General features: G+C 44.6%; 1 protein-coding gene across 1 annotated transcript in view; it reads right to left on the bottom strand.

Annotated features, from left to right (window-relative positions):
• The window catches only part of LOC138580593 (protein-glutamine gamma-glutamyltransferase E-like), a 231,608-nt gene that overhangs the window by 105,958 nt on the left and 102,352 nt on the right, over nucleotides 1–23,298 (bottom strand). Inside the window, exons 5-7 of the mRNA XM_069651256.1 lie at nucleotides 16,627–16,755; nucleotides 11,903–12,080; nucleotides 11,447–11,579 (exon numbers count right to left, since the gene is read on the bottom strand). Coding sequence (XP_069507357.1) covers nucleotides 11,447–11,579; nucleotides 11,903–12,080; nucleotides 16,627–16,755 — 440 coding nt within the window. The remainder of the gene's footprint in view (nucleotides 1–11,446; nucleotides 11,580–11,902; nucleotides 12,081–16,626; nucleotides 16,756–23,298) is intronic.

Genomic DNA, 23,298 nt, shown 5'->3' with positions numbered 1-23,298 from the left:
TCTTGGAAATCCAAGAAAACTTGTTTCAACTTTTGCTTTTGTTCCAGAGCCACACAGGCATCAGCTAGGTTGACTCTCTCTTCCACCATCTGCCTGAAGCATGGAAAGACTTCTGGTTTGGCTATCTCCGCGGCCTCCTCCAGCTGGGTGGAGAAGTCCCTGGTCAGAGTGCTGATTTGGACCGGAGGCTTCAGGTGGGAAAGGCAGCCCTCATGGACCTGGAAAATCACCTCATCCCTCCTGAAGTCACAAGTCACATCTTCCTTACCATAAGGGCAAGAAGTGTACACCAGGAAGTTCCCCCCATGCCGGGTAAAAATCCTGTCTGGTGTTGTATTGTCATCACTGTCACTGTCAAAGCAGTCCTTGGGGATTGGCCCTAACAGTTCATTACCTAAATCTATGGAAAAATGTCGGTCATCAACCACCATTCCAATAATGGTGCCTGGGCTAGAGTAATACTCTTTAAGTCGCTGTTATCCACCTCTATTGGAATGGTGTCATGTTCTATGTTGACTAATGGAGTTGGGTTTACCCCCAACCCTTGCTGTTGGAGAGAAGCGTTTAGATGTATGTAAGCATCAGGGTTTTTCAAATGTTGTCCTCTTTTAACTTTCACTTCCAGGGAGAATTGTCGGGTCCTTTCTGGGATGGTGACTTCCTCTTTGATCTGAATTTCAACTGCATAAGGTAGCAATTGAGCTGACCTAAATGCTTTTTCTGGATCATCAAAGCCCATGGGATTATCCGCTATTCGGGACCAAGCTTTGAAGTTTATTAGGTCCAAACTAATGGCAAAGCGATTGAGAATGTCACTGCCTAAGTAAAAGGCGGCAGTGACATCTCGCACGACCCAACAATTATGGACTATGCTCTTGTTGCCAATGGAGATTTTGAGAATACACCTGCTTGGCAGGAGCTGTTTGGAATTAGGTGCTTCCAGGTCCATTTCCCATTTGTCTATCAGTTTGAAGGTGGGAATGGCTGGATCTTTTGGGAGTTGGCGGAACATGGCTTCGCTGATGAAGCTCTTACCGTTGTTCACACACACTCGAGCGAGAACAGAGTCCTTCCCATCATTTAACTGGACAGGGATGAACAACTGCTCTCCAATTTGCTGAATATCAGCCAGGCTCTGAGCTGATTTCACATCTTTCTGGACTATAGGAGTGGGAGTTTCTGATTGTGGATTAGTATAGAATCTCAGAGTGTTTCCTTCCAGCGTGGAATACCACTTTAGACTGGAAGGAAGGTTGATTTTCAGAAATAGAGAGGACCCCCCATCACCAGTCTGTTGTCCTACTGCTATTACTGTCACGTCTGGAATTTGGCTATTCTGGAAGTGAAATTCTACTTGGTCAGATTTTTGTTCAACCATGTGGCAGGTGCCATTTAAACTAACATGGTTGACACTCTGTTTTAATTTTATTGGTCGGCTAGTCTGGGTCCAGAGGACCTTGTTTACGCAATCTATTAAGGGTGACAACCTCCTCAGGAGGTCATTCCCCAGTAAACAAGGGGTGCCCTCTGGAGTCACTACTATGACCGGGTGTTTAACCTTGTGTCGCCCGATCTTAATGTCCAAGTCTGCCGTCCCCTCGACGGGAATTTCCTTCCCGTCAAAGTTCTGGAGTTGACCAGGAAGTGAGGTGAGAGGAATTTGGTAATTCTCTCCCCTTCCTGCATTCAGTTCGTCAAAGGCCCTTCTGGACAGAAGGGTAGCTTGAGATCCAGTGTCCACCAGTGCCAAAATTGTACCCTGCCCCTGTACTTGTACCGGGGCATAGTATCTTCCCTCCTTCTCCTCAAGGGGGCACAGATAATGCACATTTTTGGACAACTGGTGGGCTAACTTTCTGGTTTTGGACATCGCTAGCGAAGAGATTTGGGCAGAATTCTGTGGAGAGCCTTGGGAATCTGAAAGAAAAAGTTGGCAACTGGAGATCAGAGCCATTGTGGGTTCCCCTGGTTCCGGTTCTGGGACGCCCCGCCCTTTTTGGAGGCAGTCATCAGGATGGGTTTGAACCAGGGGATTTTCTTGCGGTTGGTTCTGGGATGAGATGGTGGGCGGCGGTAGCTCAGTCTCCACATCTCCCCAGTCTGGATTTGCATCCCTAGGGACCCATTTTTCTTTGGGAGGTGTTCCCCCCTCTCTGAAGGAGAAGATCCTTTTCCCAGGATCCTCTGAGGATCCCTCTCCCTCAAATTGGAAGATCTGTACCTCCTCCTCAAACTGTGTCTGTTTGGGTCTTTTGTTTCTCCTACCCCCCTCTGCTCCTTAGGAGGCAGACTTTCAGGGGCAAGAGATTTTGTTTCCGGTTCCTGGGTTTCCAGGGGCTGTTTACAAGTGAGGAAGGAAGCTTCCTCCAAGGCTTTACACCCCCCTTCCCCTTGTGCCTCCTCCCTGGGAACCGGTGAGTTATCGGGGTGCTGCCCCCGTCATTGTTCTGGAGCACCAGGTCCAGAGTTGGGTGCGTTCTGCGCCGGCATGCCGATCTGAGGGTTCTGCTGAGCCCTCAGTATGTGACCCAGATCCCGCGCCATGTTTTGAACCTGGCGCTCTAACTGGGAAACCCGCTCAGGCTGATACGGGGCCCTGTTTTCTCCCCTGGGCTGATCCCGGGAAGGGTAGCTATCCCTTCTTTGGTAGTACCCCTGGTTGGGAAGATTTGGATACCCCTCCACCCTTGGCCTCCCCTCTCCCGGATTCGGTTGTCTGGGCTCAGGGAATTGGGGAAAGAATGGTGGAGGTTTTTGGGGCTGGAAGTTGGGTGGATACCTGGGGAAGAAGTTCTGCCCAGGGTTTGGTGAGTTTCTGCCCTCTTGTGAGAAGTTGGGAGGGAAGTTCTCTGGGTTAGGTGCTTGGCTGGATCCCCCCCCTTGGGCTGGAGGAGTCCACACATAACCCAGGATGGGTCTGTTTCCCTTGTACCGGGGGCTTACATAATCAGGAGAGCGAGGGACCCCATTTGTGGGGCTGCCTCCCTGACTCCCTGTCTGTGACTGGCCCGAGGACCTTCTGGGCCTAGCATTATTAGGTGCAGGTAGGTTTTTAGGCCCCCCCATCTCCAACTCTAAAACGGGGGTGACCTTTACCTCTGCCACCTTGGCAGCAGCAGGGGTGTTGTTGGCTTTGGGGTTTTTTGGCGCATTATTTTTATTTTCTATTGGCTTCTGCACCTCATAGATCCGGGTCGCCTGTTCAATGACCCAGTCTAAAGATCTTTTCTCGTGAAAATCCCTCACGAGCTGGGTCATTATGTTTTTGGGCAAGGCATGGAAAAACATATTAATAAATTCTCTGCTATAAGTGCGCACCCTTCTTGTGGTCTGTGCAAAAACACGCTTTAACTCCTGCACAAATTCTTGTGGGGCCTGATCCTCCCCACATTGTAAATTGTAGGCTGCCTTGCGAGCCTCTTGAGGATTTCTATGAGTAGAAAAATGTTTCAAGATGGCCGCCTTATAGGTGGACCATCTTGAATGATTTTGGTCCTCCAGCCCCGCAAAGAAACTGGAGTATTCCGGGGAGAAGGTCCACTTTACATATTGAATACAGCTTTGGCTGTCCTTCAAATGGAAAGTCTCCATCATTTGCTCAAACAACTCTAAGTGCTCCCAAACAGAATACTTGGCGTTCTTATGATAAGGCGTGATGACGCTCCTGATTGCCTTAATCTGCTTTAAGGGGTCCTTAAGCAAGGCCCTTTTTGTCTTATTGGCCCTTTTGGTCCGGGTAACCCTGGTCCATTCATCTTCTGACTCAGAGGCACTGCTCCCAGAGGTTCCCGTCTGTTCTTCCAGGTTTTCCCGGATTCTGCAAGCCTGGGAATGGCTGGCAGAATGTGGGGACCTGGTCTCCTGTGTCCTGTACCGCTCAGAGGAGTCTTCAGATCCCTCCTTGCTGCCAGGATTTGATGGGTACCCCCCCCCCCCACTGACCTAACTGGGCAGAGGTTTTCAGGATGCCCTTAATGGGCCTACTCTCCTGGGGTTCCCCATCAAATTGCACTGTGCTTGGGTGCCCATACCCGGATGCCCGCCCCTCCATTCCTGGGTGGTACTGGCCTATGAGCCCCATGCTTCTGGCTGGATAGCAATCTGCCATCCCTGTGGCCCGGTGCTCATGTGCGCCAGGGGACAGGGGGGTGGCAGAGTCCAGGGACTGAGAGATATAAAGGCCTCTGGTACTAGGGCTCCTGAGGTTAGGCTCAGGAGTTTCCCTTTCCCAGCAAACCTGGTCTCCATCCGCCCCTGCTCCCTGTTGCAATGCAAGAGCCTGAGCCTTCAGTTCCTCAGTTAAGGCCTTACTAGACTCTATCAGTCTCTCCTGCATCGCTACCTGTTGTTGGAGCCTATCATTGTGCTGGCAGAGAGCCTCATTCTCTCTCTGTGCCTCCTGATTGGTCCTGGAGCACTGGGCCAGTCTTTGCTGCAGGAGGGTTACCTCCTGAGCTGTGTCCCTATTGGCCTGCTCCTTTCTTGCCAGAGCATCCTCCACCCTCCTGGTGTGTTCTAACAAGTTCTGGTGTTCTTTTTGGAGGTCACCCAGCCCCTGGAGGGCCAAGTGATTTTCTTCTGTTTTTCTTTTTAAATGGCAGACTTCCTGGCCTAAGGCGTCTCTTTCCTGATTAAGAGCCTGCATTTGTGCCGCCAGGTCGTCCCTCTGCCTTTGAAAGGCACCAGCTTTCTGGCGTTCTTCATCAAACTCTGCCTGGGTATCCAGGTCTTTCAAAATCAGCTTGTTGCTCTCTGCCTTCACTCTATCTAGATGACTTTGCAGGGTGGCTACCTGCTCCGTGCATGCCCTGTTAAAGTCTAATTGTTGCTCCAGCTTTTTCTGGCTCTGCAGTAAGGAGTCCAAACTGTCTTGGTGCTCCTTCTGCAGGGCCAGAAATCTAGTATCCTGGTAAGCCTTTTCCTGTTGCAGTATATCCATGTCCTCCTTTATTTTAATGATATACTGCCTACTATCATTTTCTGACTCCTGGCTCCTCTGCAGCCTCTGCTCAGAAGAGTCCAGATCAGATTGGGCCTTCTGTAATGCCAGCAGTTGCCTACTCGCCAGATCTTGGCCTTCAGCACATTTGTCCTGCATGGCTCCCATATGTAAATATAAATATGCCGCTACCCTGGCAATCTTGTTGTGCTCATCCTTGGCCTTAGAGGACATATATAGTTCACTCAGGGCCACATGTAAGGGACCCTGGTCTCTCCATGTATCTGACCCTGTTTCCGTGATCTGCGGTGTGATTGCTTGCAACCAGACCGTCTGGTCCTGATGAGTCCACTCACCTCTCACAAATAGCTTATGTAAGAAGTGCTCTCTGGCTATTTTCATATCTACCAAGGTCGTCATTCTGGAATTTTAGTTCCTTCCTGACTTACAGAAGTTTGTATTTTATTTTTGCAAAACAGACCTTTTCCTTAGAGCGTTCCTTTGAGGAGTGCTTTACAGCGTAACACAGCGTGGTGATCCGACCGGATATGTGTATCTGGTCAGCTGGCACGCAGTATTAATCTGCACAAATGGTAGATCTAACCCAAACGTCCCGCTCGAGCCCCCAATTTGTAAGAGGATTCAATTCAACACTACAGCTAAGTCAATGCCTAGTCTGGGATACTGAATGGAAACCCTTATTGATATATCTTTATGTCCAGTTCATGCGTTCTGGATGACTACCCCTATATAACACCCCTCTCTTGGAATCCCCCTGACCCCACTGAGCCAAGAAGTAGTTCTGTTTTGCAAGTTTAAAGGTTTATTTGATAATTTAAACAATATATATATATATATATATATATCACGCTTTATAATGAATTAATAATTGAATATCACACTGAATCTGAGCAGTAATCAATAATGGATAGTCTGGCACCAGCACACTTGTGAATAGGAACAGAAGAATAAGGTGGTAGAGAATACTTTATATAAGTTCAGATGGATGTAATGTTGAATGAAAATGCAATACAGAAAATACTCAATATGATTTCAACAAAACAATGTAATCACTTTTCTCTGGCAATCCCCTCCCCCCTTTTATGCAATGCAAGGAAATGGAAGGAAAGCACACAGTTCTCAGAAATGCAATCAAATGTAATTCAGTTCACCCCAGCAAGCTTAGACTACAGAAGTTTGAAACACAGGCCCAAAATGCTTTTACATGTGCTGGCAATGAAGTGAAAAATATGCTAAAATGCTTTTAATTCCCTCTAGAGGTTCAGGGTGAGTGGTATCTAGTTAATATTAGTCCAGGCTCACTCTAGCAATGATTCAGGGATGGTTCTTACGAGGCAAACGAATTTTTAGCAAGGAAAGTAAAGAATCTGCTGTTTTCACACGTGGAGAAATTTGCAAATCGCTGTAAAATTCGCGAGTGCGTTTTTCGCGATTGCGGCAAAAGTATAGGGGATCGGAATGCGGTTCTAGGTTCGTTGAAAAGCCAAGATTCCCAGCTTTCAGGGGAAAGTTACTGCAAGTCGCTAAGACAAACGGTCACGGAGATATGAGCGATATGGTAAAGGTCGTTTTTTAGATTTGAAATTTTAAAGTTCAAAAAGACAAGTGACAGCTAGCAACTAGAAAATGTGACAGCTTTGCAAATGACAGGTGACAGTTAGGAGGCAGTTTTGGTTAGATTAAAATAGATTGAATTATATTATTTTAACTAATAGATTGTTTCTGCACCGTTCTGCTAGGTACTCACAATATATTTAGAAATAGGCCTCGCCACGGATCTGGTCAGGTTTTCGGACTGTACTCCGGTCTGGTCTCGGCACTTCACAGTGATCTGGGTCAGCTCTCTGGTTCTGCTAACAGCGGTCTGGGTCAGCTCTGCTCTGCCTCTGGTTCTGGATATTGATAGATTTGAAGTCTGGATCTCTGGATTTGGTATGGTCCGGCAGAGCGTGTTGCAGCAAATGGAATTGAATGTCCCTATCTGTCCTGACTGTCTGCTTTTATGTGTTTTGAAAATGGGTGCGTGTGCAGCATCACTAGGCTCTACCCCTCTCCACTTGTCATTGGCCACTTCATCCTCTTCCCCTTGATTGGGGGAATGAAATGAAGTGTCATCATGATGAGGTCTGTTTATGGTACAGAGAACCCACCCCTGTCAAATTACACACAATCTATATTTTGACCCAAAAGACATATTTGCACAGGTACACATTTGTTTAAAATTACATGCACCCATCACATATCACAGGAGGTATACCCTGTCCAAATCTGCTCTTCCTGGGAGCTTGCATTCAGAAATGGCAACATTTGCACTTTTTAACTGGTTTTGTAATATCGGACATTACCCCAAATTTATACACATGTGCGCAAGGAGTATGGACATTACTTGATGAAGTGGCAGATTTTTAACATGCATACATTTTAAGTAATACCCTCTTAACTGCTAGCTTGCCCCCAGATCATGCCACCGGTTCTAAAAACCTCTTAAAATGTGGGCAGAAAAATCACAAGAATTATGGTATCATTTAAATAATGTTCACAAGTCCGCTCTATGAATGATCCATATTTTTAGAGTTATGTTCTGGCCCCAAAGGGGTGTGGTTTCCCCCCAGCACAAGGTTGAATTTCTGGTTTTTCCAGTTCTGCCAAGCCAGCTTGCTCTCACAGGCAGTGCTCCTCCCCTTTCCTTCCAGGAGGAAACCACTTTTACGGCCCCCATAATAAAACATTTGCCTGAGTCAGGACAGGGCTTTGTTCAATTTCCTGCAGAGCCCAGGTAATTCAATCAGAGAAGTGTCATATCCCTTTTGGTGGGAGCATCAAAAAGCAGCTAGGCCTGGGAACACAGCTGTTGTGCAAGTCTCATCTCCTGTCGGGGGTAGCTGGTGGGCAGAATTCAGTTCCTTAAGCCAGGCCCCAGCTAATGTCACTTTTAGTTACCCAGTTTTCTGCATTCAAATAAAATTAACCATTTTTACATATGCAGCTAGAATGCTGATTCTAAGTTTAAAACGATGACATTTAAACAATTGCAACCTACGTGACACTCAAAAGTAGGTCACTCATTTATTTTAAACATTTAGATTTTTAGTGTCTTTCAGTCCAAATTTACTTAAACTGCTGAAATCCACAGCTCAGCCAGTCTTGTTATAAACCTTCAAGTCACTTCAGAAATAACTTTACATTGTATCCACCTCTCAGTAAGTCTTTCTTTGGCCTGCTTTGGGTTCATCTATTCAGTTTTACACAAAAAAAAGTCTGGTGTTGTTTTAAAACGCCGGCTTTCTGATAGTGGTGAGTACTGGTACTGCAACCATTTTTGGGATTTAAGAAAATGAATTCCCCACAATTCTAGGTTGCTTTTGGCAATCAGCATTGCCATTCCCAATGGTTTCAGACTACTGTGTGGGTAGTCCAATGGTGGTTTTAGGCAGTGCCCTTCTGTGCCCATAACATCGGCAAAAATGAGCGGCAGCCTATTCTTCATGCATTTCCCTGTGCATTTTCTGGGAAGCTCTGGCCATCATGATGTTTTCCATGTCAGTACTGCACAGTTTTGAGGTAGGGCTCGGATGCATGGGTAAAAACATCCCACAGTTCAGTAAAATTCAGAGAGGGTGGAATCCATCTCAACCGGGAACTAACAAAAAGATGTCAGAGAATGTCAGAGAAAGAACTTTAAGTCCTCTATGATCCGGTAATGTTCGTGGATTCCTTATGGGATGCCCAAACACCTGCATTTGTAGGAGAACGGCCATGGCATATCCATCATCATGCTTTTAGTCAAGAAATGCTATTAAATAAGAGGGAAGTAAGGAAGGAATTCCGTAGGCTCAATAATAAAGATCTTAGTAAGGAGGTTGTGAGTGCAGAGAGTAGAAGACTATGCCATAAATATAACCTATGGTCTAAATCTCAAAGAAACATTAGACTACAAAATGATGGCGAACAAATGTTGAGAGCTTTGGGGAATCACAATTCCAGAAATATTTGGGCTTTCATAAGTAGGAAAGAACAGAGACAGGTAATCACCCAAAGTAATGTTATACAAGAATCGGAATGGGTGAAGCATTTCTCGGCTCTATATGGTCCTCTAAGTGACACTCCTGAGCCAGGTTGGGGCAAGAGTATATGGGGGTTAAGTCTCAGAAGGAACTTGGTAAAGGAGGCCATTAAGAAATCATCAGGTTCAAGGGCTTTGGGACACAACGGTCTAACCAACCAGATCCTTAAATAAGATGGCATCTTGTGGTCGAACATTCTCTTTAATCTTTTTGGGGAGATTGTTAATTCTAGAACATTTCCGGACTCATGGAGGGACTGTTTACCACACCGAATGGCCTGATCTTCAGAAAAACATCAAGTAAGAGCTTTCTGAATGGCGGTCCGACTCCATTTGGGGCCTTGGTCGATTTGTCCCAGGATTTTGATACTGTAGACAGAGAATGGCTATGGAGGAAAATGAGACAATGGGGAATCCCAGACTCACTTCTGTCCATTATTATATAACTCCACAACGAGTAATTTCTGAGGATAAGGCTGGACGCTAAAGGAAATTTGTCAGCTAGAATCCAGACTCATAAGGGGGTGAGACAAGGGTGCATGGTGGCCCTGTGCCCTTTTAATCTATACGGAGCAGATTTGGCCATAAGCATGCGAAGGGTAGGTCTCTCTAGTTCGATGGTTGGTAAAGAGAGGTTAAATTGGGTTGCGTACGTGGATGATATTGTGCTAGTAGACTATACCCCATTGGACTACAAAGACTACTAGATGCTTTGGGAGAATTCGGACAGGTTAACAATCTAAGGATAAACCCAGCCAAATCACAAATAGTAGCATTCAAACGCCTGCTGAATAGGGATCCTACCTTCATATGGAAAATGACAGGTCAAGTAATCTTTAAAGGTAGGGAGGTTCTGTATTTGGGGTTCAATATCTGTTAATTTCCATGTAGGGGCTACATAGAGGGCATTCTGGTAGAGAAGCTGATCAATCTGGGGAGCCAGATGACAAAATTGAGTGCTAATTACTGCACATTCTCAATAACACCCTTGTTAAAATTCTATGTCAGTAAAGTCATTCAAATATTGACTTATGGCGTAGACCTACACCCGGCAATATCATCATTACATTTCGAAAAGTTAGAAGGCGTAGCATGGAAAAAGGTCCTCTCACTCCCTCAGTCCCTCCTGATAGCTTCACTGAGATATGAATTGGGTCTTCTTTCTTTTCATTATCACATAGATTGGAGAATAGTGTCGACATATAGAATGATTATCTGAACTCAAGCTAAAACTCGGTATGAAGATCTTTACATGGAATAGATGAAGATGGGCAATCCGTTCCAGGCAGACCTAACTATCAATGCCCAGACCATTTTGAGCTCCAGTGACTGTGAAGGGAGTGACCTTTGTAACAACCCTATGCTTGTCAAAAACGACTAAAAAGAAAGGATTGAATAGCATCAAACGAAGAAATAAGATCAAGAAAATGGTCACTTTCACACTCACTTCATGACAAACCAAAGGGCTTTCTGACGAGTTACCTAAGGCGGTTTCCAAATGCAAGAGCTCGGAATGACTTCCTAGGATTCCATCTTAACATCTTAACAACGAAGGACATTTTATTCACAAGACACAAGGACCTGTATAGCGATAACATATGCCGTTGCTGCGATAACACAAGACTAGAGACATTGAGACATGTCCTGATTGAATGCCCCAGTACTCGCATTCAAAGGGTCATAAAGCTAGCAAGACACGGTGATTAAGTATGGTGGCTGGAGGCCCAATCTTTTTGGGACTGGCTATGTTCTGGACATGAATGCCCTTTAACTTGGCCAGTGACAATTCTTCTATGAAAACTCATCCTTTAAAGTGAGAATATGTATGAAGGGATGAATTTTGGAAATCTATATATGTCCTTGTTTATTGTGCGTCTATCGCTTTTATTTTCTCTTCTTCTTTTCTTCCATCTGTAAGGATTAAGGGTACATTTTATGAATTGTTATCTGTTTGTTTGAACTTTTTCTATCATTATAACTTTGTGAAAAGTTACATTTTTTATACTTATTTTGACTGAAACAAAATAAATAAAAAGAAATTTAAAAAAGGATATAAAATTACCACATGCAGTAATATTGCATGCAGGGACAATATTTCCTCTTCACAAAGCCAGCTGGTTTTGGCTAATTTCAATTTAAACTCAGAATTTGGCTGTGTGGTAAAAGAGGTGGTAGGCGCATTACCACCATGTGCTTACCACACCACAAAAGTCTAAATGAATCCCTTAAGATTGTATTGCTAATCATGGAAAATTAGGAGGAGCCGCCTGCTGTCCCAGAATACATTTATCGTCTTGGCGTTGCGCGCGTGAACGGTCAAAAAGTAGAATCTGCTAAACAAATGTTTCACAAGAAATGGATCTCAGATCCCCTTCGGCACCTCCCACTTTGGAAAACACAAAAATATGTCTGCATCAATTTACCAAACACTGTCTTTGCTGCCGAGACGTTTTGCGTTGCTGCTGACGAATTCATCAATGCACAGATTGACATCAGTGTCGTGGCCAGACTCGAAGTTTGTAACCGTGCGCGTAGGAATGCCCAAGCACCTAAGTACTGGAGAGAGAAGACGGGGTACACTTTACACAGAACATGTGTCTCTGAGGCATACGCAGGCACTGCTACTAATCTGGAATATGTCATCTGGACAGCATCCACACATGTCGCTGTTTGAATGTAGGATAGCTCAGTGGCAACGTGCACGCCTTGTGGAAGCAAGACGACACGAAGCCACAACAGCGCTTAAAAACCGCTGGGTATTTAAGCGCGTTGCAACTAACACAACAACAAAACAAACACAAACTAAAAAATCTGTATTAGCGCCACGATGCCCCCGGCGATGCCCCCCGGCTGTGTGAGCGCTTTTAAAAAAAATGTACCTGTGCACAGCACTCCTGCGAAGACCCAGCACTGCCCGTATTTGACTGCTGTGAATTTCTCATTGTACCACTTTCGTATTATGGCAGCGCTCCCATTCCAGCTATTTGGCAAAACTCCGCCTTTATAAGGTTCTTTCCACTTTCCCTCAAGCACGCCGTTTTCATCGTTGCTGTTGACCTGCGGGTGAATGCAAATGAAGCTGATATGATGAATGGGCCTGTTGCAGGCGTGCAGTACACGCTATTTTTGCTTATTTGAGATGAGAACTCCATGTGAGGATTCAGCCCTCTCCCCCACCCCCAAATGAAAAAGGACACAAGGAAAGTTCAGAGGAGATAGAAGAGGCAGGAGGCATGTCAGTCAGATCCAGTGTGTGTACGCACCCGCACACAAAACAGCACATCAGCTAGACACAACGAAGGTGCAAACGGCATGCCCTGGTCCCCTCTTTATTCTTTCACTTGACATTTTAGTTGTGCCAACAACCGGATCACCACATCTCTCTCTGTTGAGCACCAGAGATCAGTGCTGGTCATTGGGCCGCCTCTCGGCGGATCCGAGATCCCGCACCAGATATGGAGCCGGATCTCGGGATCCTGCCAGAGTCAGCTGCCCAAGACCGTGAACCACGCTGGAAAAGTAAAAAAAAAAAGCGCACGCGACGACAGCGTTGCCTTTTACTGAGGCTTTTTGTACATGTAGAGAGCATTGTGCATTACTCACCAGTGCCAAAGCCTCAGTATAAGGCAATGCTGTCTTCGCGTGCGCTTTTTGTTTTCACGCATTCCGACATTGCTGGGTGTACACTACGAGCCCCGCCCCCTCTAGACCACGCCCCCAAATTTCTCCCTCACCCGATCCTTGTGTTGTAGGACCCCCCCACCACAGTTTTACCATTTCCACCAGATGACGTACGCTTTTTGCTTTGGGAGTTATACCCATTTACTTGTACTTTCCTTGAGTGTTGGTATACTCGCCCACTTATTGATTATGCTCTTATCGCTGCTTGTTATAGATGAAAAGTCACCATCCCGCTGACAGCTCACCTCAAAAGCTGAACGAAAAATGCTGCCTGACAGCAGGGGTGGACTTTGAACCAGGAAATAATTTCAAAGTGGCCCCATATTACACATTTTTAGCAAGCCCACCCTTTTCGTATGAGAAAACTTAGACACAAAATAGGTTACCCCAAAAAAGAGGCCCAGGGTGCAGAGGCCTACTGGGAAATCTGTCGGCAAGTCTACCCCTGCTGGAAAGAGATGCCACCACACGTTCAGGCTGCATGCACAGCGACAGAAAAGACTGTGCACATGAGGACATAAAGGGGTACAGATGTCGGTCGAGCAAGAAGGCATCACTTTGCCGCATAGTTGGATGCAGGTGGATGTCTGCTAAGCCAGAGGATGCTATGAGCGCCTCTATGGGAGTTTGAAGGAAGTTGACAGGGGAGATTCAACGCCTGACTCCCTCGAAAAAGGATAGGGAGAGCCACACTTGGGTGAAGGGGGAAACAAGGAGTCTTGATGTTTCTGGGCAGGGCTGTGAAATTCAGAAAGATGGCAGAGTATGGAGGCAGAGGATTCTGAAATGCAAATGAACACCTTTCAGCAGCCAAAAAAAAGAATCAGGTGGCATTAAGGGTAAAAGTCTGCGTAAATAGCAAAGTGCAACCTCGTGCAAGCATAGTCAGGGGCACAATATGTGTGACATGTAGTTCCTAACTAGTGAGATACAGATCTAGAAACCTTCTTTCAATTCTAAGCGTTTGAATATTTTGTACCATTGTATTTACGTCCATTGGGCTACCTGCAGACCCACCACGCTTTATTAATATTCCACGAGGACGTCACAGGGCTGTATGGCTCTGACAGAGGAGTTAATTGTCCCCATCAGCTGTCTCCAAACCTGATCCTCACAACATGCCTTGGGGGCACACAGCTTATTAATCCAGTCACAAAACAACCATTTTCGGGCTAACCTCCAGACCTATGGATATATTATGGCCCCAATCTCTTACAAATCACCTCCATTCAGATGCTAAGGATGAGATCTGGGGAACATTGCCCCCCCCCTCCTCTAATAGCACTTCCTATCCTCCCAGTTGAGAACCTGTAGCCTGTGATAGCCCTTAGCATCATCTGTTTAAGACATAGTGCCTGATTCCTTTTACCCTCCTAGTTCCCACGGTTGGAGAACAGATCACCCATGGCCCAGAACTTGATGTCTGTTCCATCTCCAAAAAGGTCAGCCTCCTTGGGCTAGGACTTTAGCACGCAAAAGCTCCCCAAGGAGGTATGTCTTCCTTCTGCTTGTGTCAATCTGCGATCAGCTCCTCTACCGCCAAGTGTCTTTGGCTCTGAGGGGCCTCACTCTCCTTGCCATTGATTGCCTCATCCCAGGCAGCAGTGCAGTGCTGTAAAGGACTACAGGGGCCGGCTGAGCCCCGTAGACTCACAAGGCCTTTTTAATAAGGACTTTGTAATATTTCATATTGAAATGAAGATCTCCAGGACAATTCTGCCTAAGCGCCTATCTACGTTGGGCACCGAAGTGGAACCAAGATTCCAACACAGCAAAATACTCCCCCAAGTAGTTGTACTCCACAATTTGAACAGCCAGAATCCATTGATCAAACTCATTTTCATCACTCTTGGAGCCTTGCTCAACACAATTAAGTTGAATTTAGGAATTAAACCCCAGGACTTTCATCCATTTTCCTTGTAAAAGTGGTTGAAATAATACAGAGTGGAGCCTGGTCTGGAGCGGGCCGTTCGTGCTGTTACTGGCACTGGGACCATGAAGAAGCTTGGAAGGAGCACGCTTGGGGTGCTGTGTCTATGTAATCGTCTACGATCCCACTGGGCGGGCAGTTCCTGCGGTTCCCATTGACTCTGGCAGGTCCCTTTCTTACTTCCTTTGTTATTGGCACATCGGCCCCACTGCCATGCGTTTGATCTTGGGTCATCTTGAAAACTGGCTGCATTAATGGGGCATTGAACCTATTGATTTATTTCGGCATTAAGCCCTAAAAGCATAAACATTGACTTTGCGCTTGGTGCCTTAGTAATCAGGTACCTGATTTGATACTTGCTTGGCACTTTATTTTGTGAATTATATCTCCCATTTGTCTACTAAATCATGTGCCAGTCGAGTAGTGCGCTGGCCTCAGTACCGGCTCTATGCTTGATATGACCCAGTGATTGGATAAAATTGCCCACTGGGTTGTTAATCAATTTAACAGATGTACACCTAGGAAAATCGGTGGTTCTTTTATGGTGACTTTGCTTACATTGTACTGCTGTTCATGGCTATTCAATTTTTATTGCCGTATGGATATTGATATAAAAAAAGCTGCTAGCCATATTGGGAGAACCTTTATGACTTGCCTTTTTTCCCTTTTCATTTTGCCCATCGCAGATCCTGGCCCTTTTTCCACTTTACAAAGTTGAGATTGTGTGTCCCTGCGTTTACTGTGGCTTGCTTGCACCGCACATGCACGTGTATGTAGACTTGCCACTTGCCACTTCATTGTTAGAGACACCTTCCAAGCTGCTCGGGTGATTTCTGGTCAGCTTGCATTGACCTCCCATTGAGCCTGAAGGATAGAGACTCTGGGCTCCTGCCTTTGATCTATCTTTTATTTTAAGTAAACAATGGGATAACGCAAATCTTCAGCTTCCCTTCAGCTTCCCTTCAGTTCTCCTTCAGCTCCCCTTTTTGGCTGGCAAAAAACCTAGGAAGGGCGGCCATACGTCAGCTGCTAGTGGTACCAAGAGCCACTTGAATTATGACTTTCAAGAAGTCTGGAAGAACACACACTAGAGGTTAAAAGTGCTCTAATTGAAGCTAATAAAAAGGGTTGACCTCCATGTGACCCTAAATCAGTGGAGATACTGGACTATTTGGGATTCCACTACCTTGAGTGCTCCCTTTCTAATTCCTTGACCCACTTGTTGCCTGATCACACTACCAGCATGCTGGCAAGAAATGGAGTGACTGTGATGAATGGTCCATTAACTAGGCAGCCTGCATAGGCTAGGGAGTAGGCTCTCACGTAGGAGAGCGCACTACATGATCACGTGTTTTGAAAGCTGCAAGCATGCCATGGGAGCAAAATGGTCATGGCAGCCTACTTACTATCTGGGCTAGTTGTGAAGATGTTTTCTGATAGATGTGATGAAATGAGTATCTAAAGAACTGCGGCCTGCATCCTCTGAGTTAAAATGGCAAAATGCAATCAATCTGTGATTGTGTTCATGTAATTTAAAAAAAGGCTATCTTTAATTCTCTTTCTGTAATGGATGATATTTTAAGTGGTCTGAAGCAGACTTTGGCTTACAAGCAGCATGCATGTCACCAAATCACTTTACAGGGATGTAATGGCCTTGAGGGCATGTGCAAATTAGACACAACGTGACCTCATCAGCCAACCGGTGATTAAACCCGCGCCCACTCCTGCGCCACAAGGGGCGGGCAATGTTTGTGATCCTAAAATTGGTTGCTCGTGCCTGTTGTAGTGCTTTTGGTCAAAGAAATCCACAGTCCGAGCTTTGGGGGCGTGGCAGGAATGCTGGGAATCAGGCTCATGGTTTAATCATAATACACGTACACATTTTCTTATGAACAACGATTTGCATCAACACTTTTTTTGAGAAAAAAATATATATACACGCACGTCTACGTATATCAGTGAGGCGTGTTACATGTTAATAAGGTTCCTTACCATGGCGCTGCATACTCGACTTATATATACTGGATCACTCCTGCGGGAGTAGTCATTTTTCTTATCCCTAATGTACTTGAAGTTCTCGTCCAGCATGGCAAGGCAGGCAGTCAGGATGCTTTCTTCAAACTGCAGACAAAAAAAGTAACAGGAAAATCAAGAGTGAGGCAATTTACCCTCAAAATTTAAGAGGGTTGGTTCTGTGATGGTGCTCTGTTCACATATGGCATCCAAATTCAGGGAGCCCACTCCTTTCATGGACTTTGGCATTTTGGAAAGGGTAAAGACCGTCAATTTACATATTGGGGGCAGATTCAATGGGCTCTTCAGTGTGATTTTCTTATTAATGTCTGGGGGCATGAATCAATGGCCTCTGGGTGTACTTTGAGATCACAGATTCTACAATCCTGTTGATGGAACCAGGAGATAGCCAACAGAGGTGACAATGAATAATGCACTTTTACCTGTGGATTGCCAAATGAGACTGCGATCTTTCTGTGTGAATTAGAACGTGAGCTCTGTGTGTAATTGGGTATACACGCATTTCGTCGCCTGTATTTACATTGTGGGACTTTTCATCGCCGACCCTTTCATCGCCATTTTTTTTAAAACATTATTTTTGGGGGGTGTGTTTGTGCGGGTTGGGGTATGTTTATTTAAGTAAAGGGGGGTAGGGGGAGCACACCCCCCATAAATAAATAAATAAATAATTGTGGCGATGAAAGGGTGGCGATGAAAAGTCCCACGATGTAAAATCAGGCGGTGAAATCACGTAGAACCGTGTAATTGTAAGCAAGGTTTAGGAGAACCTAACGCACACTGGGGCTGATTTACAGAGGATGTTACCAGCATACATTAGACTTAATCCTAAAAAGGCAATATATGCATTAGTAAAGTCCAAATTATTCCCAGAAGATTTACTTTCACAAAAGTGCACTCAATCTACGACTGGATGTGGACAATTGACTTTACACAGTGAAAAGGACACGAACAAGCAATGCAAATTATGGTTGATATCCGGAAACTGCCTCATTCTTCTGATGTCTGACAATCTACCATTTTGGGATCCGTGTGTCTGGATTTTGTTGTGGAGATTTTCCCTCTGGTCTGAACTCAATGGATATGAATCAGTGATTGTCTGAAAGGCATGTGGAAACCCACAGGAAGCTACAATTGTAAGGGTTCTTTACTGAGGGCTTCCGCATGCATGAGGACAATCCTCGCTGTGTTTCCTCTGAGCAAAGGGGATGCCTGTCCAAGTAAAAATGAAGGCGAGTGCCTTCCCACACCCTGGTAGATGTGCACGTCACACATGACAATCTGTGGCCTTGAAAAGCATTTGTGACACTAAACATTATCTAAGGTGCAGGATGGCTCAGAACACCTGAAGAAGGGCTGCACAATCAGTACAGCTCTGCTGCGTGAAGAAGGGTCGTAACAGTGTGCTCTGGAGGCCTGGCGGGGAAATGGTAAATCTGCGGGCATAGGGAAACACTCCTTATCTGCAAATGAGGCCCAAAGCAACATGTTGCAGAGCAAGTTGGTTTGCTTACAAAACAGATGCACAAAAGTAGCTCTTGTTTTCTCTGGGAGAAAGACTCATGCGCAGCACTAGAGTTGCCATTGGCAACGATACACGGGTCTTCCTTCAAAGCAAACGCATACGTGCCACAGTGCTGTTTGGAACAACACAGTGACGCGGTCCTCTGCGAGAAAGCGCTGGTCCAAAACGGACAAAAGTAAGTTCCATTGTGCTACCGGCAGGGGGCATTTACCAATTGTCTTAGGAACACAGTTCCCATTAGGAAAAGCAACTAACTCCCCTACCGTTTGTATCTCTTTGTTATTTTTTTCCCTATATTAACCTCTCAAACACAACAGTGTGAGCGTTCCATTTCGAGAGGGGACCAGCTAGGAATTAGGAAGGAATGTTCTCTGATGTATTGCGGCCGATGCAAATTATGCTTACGGCATTTAATTTCTTCGTATGTCATGTAAAAGCAGACGCATATCGTGTGCTTGAGAGACAAATACAGTCAATCCTTGTGGGAAAAACGATGTTTGTTGAAAATTGGAAAAACACAATTTAAATGGACATATTATTTTGTAGATTGACGCCTAACAGCCAAAACGGTGGCCCTTGCCTCCCGCCGCAAGAGATAGAGTGATACACTCCTACATGGCTCAGCCGACCCATGCAATACCCACACCAACACTCTGCAGGGAGCCCATTATTGGGTAAAAATTTGGTTTCAGGAGCATAGTCACTTATGAAACAATTGTACAATTGGATACTGGATGTATCTAGCACTTCTGATGAACATTTCCAATAAGTCCCAGACAAGAGGCAGGGAACACCAAACCAGCACATATTAAGAACAGGAGGATATCCAACATATAGAGTCAGGTCAGTATTAGAGTGATTGGATCACAGAATAATTATAGCTCTGACTCTATGATCATTTTAGCTGTTCTAGATATTAAAAAAAGGTTTTATGAACACAGTAGTATTACACACATGTTGTTGCTTTCCAGGGTCCCCATATACAAAATCGTCCTGAGGACGGTGGGAATACCACATGTCCCACGAAACGTCAATCTATTGACAAAGGTACACAATTAATTGGACAATTGTTTACATACGCGACTTTGACCTGTTTGCAATTAAATAATGTGTTCTATGGGTTTCCTGTGGGTTTTAGATCACGAGGTGATGGTCGCTGCACAAACAGCACCTAGTGCTCATGATACAATTGTTATAAAATCTGTAAATGTGAAATCGAGCCCCACTGGTTTGAAAAGATGACAAAGACCAAGGGGTACAGTGATAATGAACACAGAATGTGCATATGACTATGAAATATATATATATATATATATATTTTTATTGTAAAACTTCAACTTGATATGTTATATCATGTTTTTGTTACAGTTCAGAGAAAAATAAGTGCATTTTCATTTTCATTTCCATCTCCTCCTTAGAATTGCCAAAGTCAGATTTAACAATACAAGTTGGACTGTTAGGAGACGGTTACATAAAACTACATCGACTGTGATGGTGTGACATTCAATTACTCACGACATTCAGTTAGGAACTAACTTTAGAAAAAATTGATTAAGTTACAGGAGAGCTTGATGTTATGACCTGCTACAGCATAGTCCCACCACTCATCTGACACATAGGATTGTGCTTTGAATTCCTTTAAATGCACTTCGCGGAGGCCTGTCAACATAGGGCATATGGCTGCTAGATGTTTTAGAGACTCGACTTCTGTTGTTTTACAGAATCGGCAGTTATTGTTGACTGTTTCTTTGTTCTTGCGCATTCAAAGTATCTCGTTGGTGTTTAGAGCGTTCAATCGTAGCCTTAGGAATTGTGCCCTATGATGACGCGATAGACAATTCGTGAGATATTTTGGTTGACAGTGTAATTTGACCATACTTCTGGATGAAGGCAAGGTAGATTTGAGGGTTAAGCGGCTGTTGTAAATTGTGATCCAGTCCCATGTTGCTAGCTTCTTTTTAGCTTGTTGTGGGCGCTGGATTAGCTCTTCTTCAGATAGGCCTGCTTCAACCATAATTAGATTTAGTTTGAGCTTCCATGCATGAATAAGGACATTGACAGTGGATTCTTTACCCGGCTCGAAGATGTTGTATGCTGGTATAGAGGAACCAAGTAGTATCTTACACAAGGTAGATAAAGATTTCCAGATGATTGTCATATAAGTTGAATTCAAAGCTAGCTCCTATCTCAGGGCTGACAATGAGATGTAATTCGGAAGGTTCAAAACACGTCTCCAAAACTTTCCTTCCAATCGGCTCCAAATGTTGTAGTTAATATTCAAGGCAGCTCCGCCGCCAAAGGTGATTGTTGGGATTACTTTTTGGAGATAAAACATTATAACGGCTGTGATGGAGAATTTCCCGTAGTCAATGTTGTTTTAACAGCTTGAAGACTCAAAATCTTTATTTTAGCCATCAAATCACCAATCCAGGCAGCTTCACAAACCGAGTCGTTAACCATTGCACCTAGATAACGGATTGACTTGATGACATCTAGTGCTTTTTTTCTATGCGCCATTGGAAAGACTTGTCTTTCCTTGACATGGATCGTCCGATGCACATGATTTTTGTTTTCTCTGCATTTAAACACAGCTCATTTGCAGATAAAAACTCCTGCAGGCGAGAAAGAAGATGTCGTCAGCGTAGACCAGGTGATTTACAAAGTAACCGTTAAGCTTGGGAGGAAAGCAATGGACAGACATTAGCCACTCCGGTAAATCAGCTATGAACAGTTTAAAAAGTTCTGCTGCAAGTGGATAACCTTGTTTGACGCCTTTAAATGCTCTTATTGGATCTGTAAGGTCACCTTGTGAATTGAGTCTGATTTGAATCGAAGTATTAGAATGCAGGGCGATGATGGGATCTGACAGATGATCTGGACAATGCCACAAGCGTAGTTTTGCCCATAGTTTAGTCCGGTTGATGGCGTCAAAAGCTTGTCGAAGGTCGACAAATGCAAAGAAGATTCTTTTTTTCGCCTCCAATGCTGACAGTTTTAAGAGTGACAAGATTGTAAGATTCACATCGGTTCCCACGTTTTTTGTAAAACCTGTTTGGCGACAGTCAAGTTTTCCAGTTGAGAGAGCCCAATTTACCAACTGTTGGCGCAAGAAAGATCCAAAAATCTTGCCAATAGTGTCGAGAAGGGCGATCGGGCGATAGTTCGCAGGATCGGCCCGACAGCCCTTCTTGTATATAGGAACTACAATTGCCTTGGAGCAAGAAGAGGGAAGCCTCCTGCTAATTGTGATCTGAAAAAACAGCTTATGGATAAATTTGGCCCAGTGTACACTATGCTTTTTGAGCATAAGATTTGATATTTGGTCAGGGCCAGCAGCTCTTGAATTTTTCAGCTTAGAGATTGCAAATTCAATCTCTTTGCAGGAAGGTGTAATGTCCCAAGTGGAAATTATCATATCGGACGGCGGGAGAACTTCGAATACAGGTTTTTCATATATTAGAGTGAAATATTCTCGCCATTTGTTGCTTGAAATTTCATTTGAAATTGCTGGAGTAGATTTCTAGCGGCCTTTATTTAAAGTGGCCCAGATTTCACGTGTATTTTTCTGTACCAGAAGTTTTAGCATTGTTTCTGCTCGTCCTTGATCGATGATGATTAGATGTGATATTAGCCAATTTCGGTATGATTGCCGCCGCTTCTTGACTTCCATTTCCTTGCAATGCGGGTCACTCAGCTCTCTTTTGATTTGCCTAAGATCTTTCCTTAATAGTTTTTTTGCCGCTGCTATTTCAGAGCTATATAGGTGTTTTGGCAATGACCCGAAGATTCTTGCGTTGAAAATTGTCTGGGTTTGGTCCATCAGCAGCGGCGTGTACTCTACTGTCTGGACTATGTTTAGACTGTGGCTTAGATGGGCAATAGCAGATCCATTAGTTCTTAATCGATTGCGTGCGGCATTTGATTGTAGTTGGTGCAAGTATTTTTCTGGAATGTTACAATACTCTTCACACCAAACAAGTCGCAGCATATCATGATCGCTAGATGTCATTGGCCGCACATTAAGAGAAATGGCTTTTTCAAGAAAATCTGTCGAGGCCCAAATATAATCAAGAGCATTTGTTCGAGCCATGCCATGCCACGTCAGATTAGCAGGAGAGTCGCCTTGAATTGTTCCATTTAACATCTGACAGTTGCATTCCAGGAGATCCTTAGCCCAAGTTTGGCCTCTCGGAATGACTTTGAGATCAGGCAACCGAACATTTGACTTGGTAAGTAGATCGAATTTAAACCAACTACAGTTGAGGTCTCCACAGATGAGTACGGAAACGTTATCATGTTCTAGAAAAGTGTGGTCGATTTCATTCAATACTGACTGGATGAAAGATGATGATGAGATCATAGCGGGATTCCAATATCCATTTATTATTAAGAGATTAGAAACAGTGGCTCTCAGCGAAAGTTTGATCAAAGTGCTTTGCACAAATGGATTTGGGTTCGCGGAGGCTACCCACGTCCACCAGTTCCGTATTTTCAAAAGAGTTATTAGACCTGCAAATGGCCGGCCTTTTGGGTTCTTGCCAGCTGGGTTTATCAGCATGGTGAAACCATCGCGTGTAGGGGGATCTCGTAGCCACGTTACTTGTAAACATATGACGAATACATTCTCCAAATGTTCGTGGAATGTATTAAATAAATGCGTGAATCCTCTCGTATTCCATGACAGTAGAATTAGCTCTTGTTGTTTGGCATTAGGTCATTGCTATTTACGTGGTCTGTATGGAAATCTTTTCACGTTGTTAGCTCTTCTTTCAAATGACTGATGCGTGGCAGCGTCTAGAAAATCGGGAGATGAAGCTAGAGACTGCCGCAGGGCCGCTCGCTTGGTGGCCCCATGGCTTACTTCTTGGTCAAGATTTGTCTCAGAGGATGAAATAAATCTCGGGGCAGGTGGCTCGAGAGTAAGATCAAAACCATATACCAAAAGATCTTCATTTGCTTGAAGTAGCATGTTTTTTACAGCTGCTGAAGAAACGTGAAGAAGGACTTGGTCGGAAGACGTTTCCGTAATATATTCCACAATTTTAATATCATCTGATGAGATCGCTCGCATTGGTGGAATACAAGCAAGTAATTTTAGGATATTTCCT

This window comes from Ambystoma mexicanum, chromosome 3p (assembly GCF_040938575.1).
Source record: "Ambystoma mexicanum isolate Mex_15411 chromosome 3p, UKY_AmexF1_1, whole genome shotgun sequence".
NCBI lineage: Eukaryota > Metazoa > Chordata > Amphibia > Caudata > Ambystomatidae > Ambystoma > Ambystoma mexicanum.
The sequence above is the reverse complement of the archived record's forward strand: the minus strand, read 5'-3'. Positions and strand labels throughout refer to the sequence as shown.